This window comes from Moschus berezovskii, chromosome 23 (genome assembly GCF_049115385.1).
Source record: "Moschus berezovskii isolate FMDL1 chromosome 23, NW_MosBer_1.0, whole genome shotgun sequence".
Lineage (NCBI taxonomy): Eukaryota > Metazoa > Chordata > Mammalia > Artiodactyla > Moschidae > Moschus > Moschus berezovskii.
The window spans coordinates 61,434,243-61,441,286 of NC_142482.1; the positions used below are offsets into that span (position 1 = coordinate 61,434,243).

Below are 7,044 nucleotides of genomic sequence, written 5' to 3' on the forward strand. Positions count from 1 at the left end.
TTCTTGGACTCCCTAGAAATTGTAGGTTTGAAGGCGTGTCGGGGCCGCGCCCGCGCACGCGCGCCGTGGGCCGTCAGGGTCGCGCGCGGCCCCCGCCCGCCGGTGCTGCGGTCTCCAGGCGGGCCCCTCGCCCGCATCGGCAGCACCAAGGTTGGGGACCTCGCGGCCGCCTCGGCCTCCGGCGCCTGGTGGATGATGAGAATGTCAGCGGTGGGGCAGGCGGCGATCTCCCTGGGGACCCGTCCCCTTAGTGGACAAAAGATGAACCGAACCCAGCGTGACTGTCAAACGCTCGGTCGTGGGAGGCGGCCCACGCGCTTTGCAGCTCTTTGTTCTGCCGCAGCCCCGCCTCCGAGCCCCACCCTCTTCTGATCCTGGACCGTCCACCCTGCGCGGCCGGCCAGCCACACCCACCCCACAGGCTCCCAAGGAACAAAAGCCGCTGGGAGGAGGGGTCCTGGGAACCAGCCCGGGAGCTGTGGACTCTTGCAGAGGGTCGGGCGGGGCGGTGGAGGCCCCGAGGCTGCCCGGTCCCCGGATGGATGCCGCAGCCACAGAGAAAGGGGGCGTGCGGGCCTCGGGGGCGGGCGGAGGGCGCCCTGGCGCCCTTGGGCCTCGAGTGTCTAGGGTCACGGTCCTTCGGTCCCAACAAGCTGTCACAAGGACGTCCTCCCGGTGCCGAGTTTCGGCCGCCGCACCGCCGTTGGATTGGGGAAAGGGGCAGCGGTCTCCCCGGGGACGGTGGCTTAGGGGGCCCCGGCCGAGGGTGGAAGAGGCGCCGCAGTCCGCGGTGGTGGCGAAACCCAGGCCACCGCCGCTACCATCGGCCGGCGCCCCAGCACAGCGCGCTCCTTTCCGGAGCACCCGGCGGCCCCTCCACCTGTTCCAGCCTCCCACCCCCACCCGGCCGGTGCCCGCTCTGCCCCACAGCCGGCCTCCACGCTGGTCACCCTCGCGTCTCCACCCTCCCGCCCTCGGATCCTTCACCCACCCCCATTGTCAGTGCCCAGCTTTTCCACGTCCCCCCAGTCCTAGACAATGAGCATGCCCCCCACCCGGCTCCGCGCAGCCCCCAGGCCGCGCCCGGCCCGCAAGTCTGTGCCGATTGGCCGCCGGCCGGTGGTCCAGCCCCCTGGACGGTCCCTGGGGCCCGGAGCATTACGTCAGCGGGGCCTGGAGAGCGCTAGCGCGAAGGGGACTGGGGGGCTCGGGCTGGGGGCGCGGCCTGCGCGGGCCGCCCCTCCCTCCTCGCATAAAAGGCCGAACCCGCGGGGCCGGCGCTCTCAGCCGGCTGGTTCCCGAGCACGTTCCCGGTGACCCCGCAGTGGGTGTGCAGGGGGACCGACAGACCGACCAGACGCCGACCCGGGCCAGAAGCAGCGAGCCGGCACCATGCGCGAGATCGTGCACATCCAGGCTGGCCAGTGCGGCAACCAGATCGGAGCCAAGGTGGGCGCGGCGCCCGGGCGGGGTCGGGTGGGGACGGGGGCCCAGCCTGACGCCCCTCGGGGTTCCGGGCGCGGACGTCGTCCTGAGCGGGCCCGCGGCTCCCCAAGTGCAGACCTTCCCGCGGCTCTGTACTGCGCAGCCGGGCGTGCGCTCGCGGCGACTTTCGGCGGGAGTTGGGGGAACCCCTCAGCCTGAGGCTGTGACTCGTCTGGCCTCTCGGTCCCCGGCCGCCCCTCCCTTCTCTTCTCTAAACCTCGCACTCTGGCCCGGAGCGCGCGCGGGGATGTCCGCGGCTGTGAGCCACTTTGCGGGCGGGGCCCGGACGCCGAGAGAATCGGTTTTACTCGCTTGAATTCTAGTCGAGTGGCGGGGGGAGGGGCGGAGGACGAGCATCTCGTGCTCCCCGACGTGCCTTGAATCTAACCACCCTCCTCCTTCAGCCCCTCAGGTCCCCGACCCCCTCCCACCCCACCCCCCGCGCCGCTGGGCGCCCCACGCGCCCGCTGTCCAGTTGCTAGTCCCTCCCTTCCGCGCCGAGACCCCCCGCCTCCCGCCTCGAGCAGCTGTTCGCCCGGGAAACGCCCAGTTTCAACTCGGTGACCCTGCAAAATTCAAGCCCTGCCGCTGTGCGGGTCTGACTGCCCTAAAGCTGCGGAGACGCTGGGATGTCGGAACCGAGTCTTTTCATTGTGTGTCGCGGGCCTCCCGGCGGCGGGGCGTGGCCTAATGCAGGCTTTTCTGTCTCAGTTTTGGGAAGTCATCAGCGATGAGCACGGCATCGACCCCACGGGCAGTTACCACGGAGACAGTGACTTGCAGCTGGAGAGAATCAACGTGTACTACAACGAGGCCACCGGTAATCGCCTTTACCCTGCCCCTCCCCAAGGGACTGACCCCAGAAGTGTAGCCCCAGGGGGAGGGTGGTTTAGCGGATGTAGGGTTCCTATCTTTCCCTGAGGTTTTTTTTGGGGGGGAACGGAGGTGGTGGGGGGCGGGTGAGTGGTCCTTTGAGAATCTTGTGAGAATCCTGTCCTGTGTCCTTTGTTGGGGATACAAGCAGCGCCTGCAGGGAAGGAAGGTGGTCCTCTTCTGAGATCTCTGCCTGCGGGTCTGAGTCCTGCTCTGTCCCCGCAGGTAACAAGTATGTGCCTCGGGCCATCCTGGTGGACCTGGAACCGGGCACCATGGACTCCGTCAGGTCTGGACCCTTCGGCCAGATCTTCAGGCCTGACAACTTCGTATTTGGTGAGTGACTGGCATGGCTGATGGCCTGGGAGCTAAACTTATGCTGAACAGCTCAGGGTGGAGGGGTGTGACCGCCTTAGAGAGAGTATTGAGCTGTGTGCTCATTTTGTCTTAATACAGAACGTAAAACAAAAGGTCTTTCAACCCCTAATAGCAAGGTCCCTAAACTTCCTTATTTATAATTATGTCCATGACCAAATATTGTAATGTTTGGTCATTTTAATGATAACCTGAAATCTGAAGTCTGACTCACTGAACTCTATTAAAGGGTTTAAGGTGAAAAGGAATTTAATGCAATCATCAGTGACTTATGAAGACTCTCTTCCTCTGGCAGGCCAGAGCGGTGCCGGGAACAACTGGGCCAAGGGCCACTACACCGAGGGTGCCGAGTTGGTGGACTCGGTCCTGGACGTGGTCAGGAAGGAGTCCGAGAGCTGTGACTGTCTGCAGGGCTTCCAGCTGACCCACTCGCTGGGGGGCGGCACGGGGTCTGGGATGGGGACCCTTCTCATCAGCAAGATCCGCGAGGAGTACCCCGACCGCATCATGAACACCTTCAGCGTGATGCCCTCGCCCAAGGTGTCCGACACGGTGGTGGAGCCCTACAACGCCACCCTGTCCGTGCACCAGCTGGTGGAGAACACGGACGAGACGTACTGCATTGACAATGAAGCGCTCTATGACATCTGCTTCCGCACCCTGAAACTGACCACCCCCACCTACGGGGACCTCAACCACCTGGTGTCGGCCACCATGAGCGGGGTCACCACCTGCCTGCGCTTCCCGGGCCAGCTCAACGCCGACCTGCGCAAACTGGCCGTGAACATGGTGCCCTTCCCGCGCCTGCACTTCTTCATGCCCGGCTTCGCGCCACTGACCAGCCGGGGCAGCCAGCAGTACCGGGCGCTGACAGTGCCCGAGCTGACCCAGCAGATGTTCGACTCCAAGAACATGATGGCCGCCTGCGACCCGCGGCATGGCCGCTACCTGACCGTGGCCGCCATCTTCCGGGGCCGCATGTCCATGAAGGAGGTGGACGAGCAGATGCTCAACGTGCAGAACAAGAACAGCAGCTACTTCGTGGAGTGGATCCCCAACAACGTGAAGACGGCCGTGTGCGACATCCCGCCCCGCGGCCTGAAGATGTCGGCCACCTTCATCGGCAACAGCACGGCCATCCAGGAGCTGTTCAAGCGCATCTCGGAGCAGTTCACGGCCATGTTCCGGCGCAAGGCCTTCCTGCACTGGTACACGGGCGAGGGCATGGACGAGATGGAGTTCACGGAGGCCGAGAGCAACATGAACGACCTGGTGTCCGAGTACCAGCAGTACCAGGACGCCACGGCCGACGAGCAGGGCGAGTTCGAGGAGGAGGAGGGCGAGGACGAGGCCTGAGCCGGCTGCAGGCGGAGGCTGGGTAGGGAGGCCGGGCGGAGACCGAGGGGAGGGGGGCTCGCGGAAGGAGGCGGCTGGGGGCACCCGAGGCGGGCGCGGGGGTCTGGTGCTCTTCACTGTTGCCTGTCCCTTTCTTTTTCCTTTTTGTAACATTGATGACACCCGTGTAACATTTGAGATCTTTCTGAACTCCTGTTGTAATGGCTGAAATCACATAAACGTTTGTGTCCTAACCGTGTCCTCTTTTCTGTCTCCTCCTCTTTATTATCAATTTAAATGTCACTTTCAGAACACATCCTGCTGAGTCCTTCCCTCAGCAAGCGAAGGGATGGGTAAATGCTCAGATGAATTTACTCTTCAGCTTCAGAAGGATAAAATCAAACCAACCGATTTAGGAAGGGCAATGAATCCGACTTTTAAAAATCCCTTTTTCTTGTATTGGCTGCGAGGTGGGGCTAGTGGGGACGTCCCCCAGCAGGGTGGGTGGAACCTTGTCCCACTGCCCAAGTGGAAGTGGATGGGCAGAGTCCTAACCACTGGACTGCCAGGGAATTCCCTTAAGATGCCTTTCAGTAAATATTTTATTAGCTGAGAGATGCCTGCCTGAAAGCACACTGAGTCTTCTCATGGAGAAATCCTACTCTCCCTTTATCTCCTCTACCAAAGAAAAGAAAAACTTGGAATAGTTACCGTATGCGCGCACACAGAATCCCAAGCACAGAGTGGAAAGTCAGCCTGTCTCCCTTCCGTGCCTCTGGGTGCCTTGCTCCCCTGGAGGGCAGGCATTCTATTGTCTGTTTCATGCATCCTTGCAGAGCTATTCTGTCTGTCTTCACACCTCTGGAGATTAGTCCCCGTTTTCTTTCTTCACACCTTATGATACTGACCGTTCTCTGCCTGTTTTTCAGTAAACAGTGTATCTTTAAAATACAGGCTCCTGCCTCCTTTAAATGGATGCATAGTATCCATTCTGCAGTGGTGCCGCGTTTTATTTAACCAGTTCCCACACTTGCAGGTTGCTTTTGCTTCTATCTTACAGTGCCTCGGTGAATAATTTTGTGTGAATTTCCCTAAGTGGAATTTTCTGTCAAAGGGTATATGCTACTGTGACATTTTAGGTTAATGAAATCCCCCGTACTTAGGAATAGCCATAGATTTATACATCATTAATACACTAAAATTGTCAAGCAACTTTTCCTTTCAGCAGTTATGTTTATACATGTTAACTACCCTTGGATTTATATGAAATGATCAATTCTGGATTATTGGAGAATTTTACTTTAAATAGGTAAGCCACCGTAATTTTCAGTTTGTTGTGTCCTTACCACGCAGATTTGGAATTTGGACCCAAACCTGCCTCTAGACTTTCCCTCAATCACTAAAGAAGCTGTGGGTTTTTAACATGTGATTTTCAGGGATGATTATATGGTTCTATGGGATCAATTATGCTTTGTCAGAAAGGTGCCAATGCTCTGCCTTAAGGCAGAGTCAGTTAAGCTGGGCTAGATAGTTCCATATTTTGGGAAGAGGAGTGGAGAATAAGTAATGAGCAAATGTGCAAAATATTTACATACCACTTCAGGAAGGAAAAAAAACACCAAGGAAACTGTAGATTTATGATTTTTTTTCTAATTTTTAAACAAATTGAAAATTAGAGGAAATATTGCTTTAAATCTGACCCTGTATTTGATTCTCCTTGGTTCTACTCCTACTTAAGTGTGTGTGTGTGTGTGTGTGTGTTTAAAGAAGAAAAAGAAGGAAGGGGAGGGGCACAAAGATGAGAAGGAGAAAGATGAAGGGTGGATAAAGGATGCACAGATTAAAGAGGCTGAAGCATGAAGAGAGGTTCAAAGAAAAGGCGTGAGCAGTGTCACTCTACGTAGTGTGAAAATAAGTTCATTTACCAGACGCCCGCCATGGAAACCAGCAGCCGTTCACTTTATGAATATTACACATCCTAAAACCCAGGCCCGTGCTGAGGATTGTCAAACAGGTGAGGAACCAGTGGCTTCTGCTTTCAGTTTCTATATTTAACAGTGACCCGGCAGGTGCCTTTCCTGCTGAGCTGGTGGAAAGCCTCCAACAACCTCACCGAAGGGGAACGTTGGGCTGACGCGCCCAGAGCACTTGGGCAGCTGCCAGGGCCCCCAGGTCTGCCCTCGGCCAGGCCTTCCCGCAGCCAGTCAGGCACAGCATGCAGAGCTCCAGAGGTTGGGGGGGAATCCTGCCGGTGCCCCTCGGCACCCTGGAAGAGCACTGCTTCTCCTTCCACTCGGGAGAAAGCAGTGGACAGGCGGCGCCCAGCAGGCAGGCTGCTAGCCTTTCAGCAAACCCGCGTGGGCACTGCAAGGGCTCATTTCAGCACGATTACAATGGGGGTGCCAGACTGAGCATCAAGCTGATGCTTCAGGGCAAAGCTTTAAAAGCCCAGTTGTATAAAGGGACTTGAAATGCAGCTTAGGAAAACACTTGGGAAGTAGGGACACACGGACTAACACCTGGATTACCAGACACTTTCTGAAGCCACTAGTTCCTTTGTCACATTAGTGCTGTGTGATGGGATTTGTTAGTGGGGGTGACGGTATGTGTTTCCAACACCATTTCCACGGAGGAATTATTCCACCCCTCCACCCGACCCCGAGATTCCGCCAGGAGGACATTCACTTCTGGGCAGGCATGGGACCTGAATGACAAGACCCACTGAGATCTGATGTGGATTCAGAAGCTGCGGTTAGGGACGGGGGCGCTGGAGTCACCCCAGGAGTCTGAGAAGGAACGGGAACCCTAGCACGCTGCAGATTTCCTGCATCTCTGCATCGGCCCCAGGGATGACCAGAGACGAGCTCCCATTTCATCACTAACAGTGTGTCAGACCGATGGAAACTTGAACTAAAAGTAACCTGAAGAGGTCAGCTGGTCAGACCTCCTCATCTTGTAAGTAAGGAGGTGGAGGGC

At 57.9% G+C, this 7,044-nt stretch overlaps 1 protein-coding gene across 1 annotated transcript; it reads left to right on the forward strand.

Annotated features, from left to right (window-relative positions):
• Nucleotides 1-1,273: 1,273 nt before the first annotated feature.
• Nucleotides 1,274-4,322, forward strand: LOC129543421 (tubulin beta-2B chain). Its single transcript, XM_055406522.2, has 4 exons — nucleotides 1,274-1,449; nucleotides 2,197-2,305; nucleotides 2,584-2,694; nucleotides 3,029-4,322. Exons 1-4 carry the CDS (start codon nucleotides 1,393-1,395, stop codon nucleotides 4,087-4,089), a joined length of 1,338 nt encoding a protein of 445 aa, XP_055262497.1. The 5' UTR covers nucleotides 1,274-1,392; the 3' UTR covers nucleotides 4,090-4,322.
• Nucleotides 4,323-7,044: the final 2,722 nt, after the last annotated feature.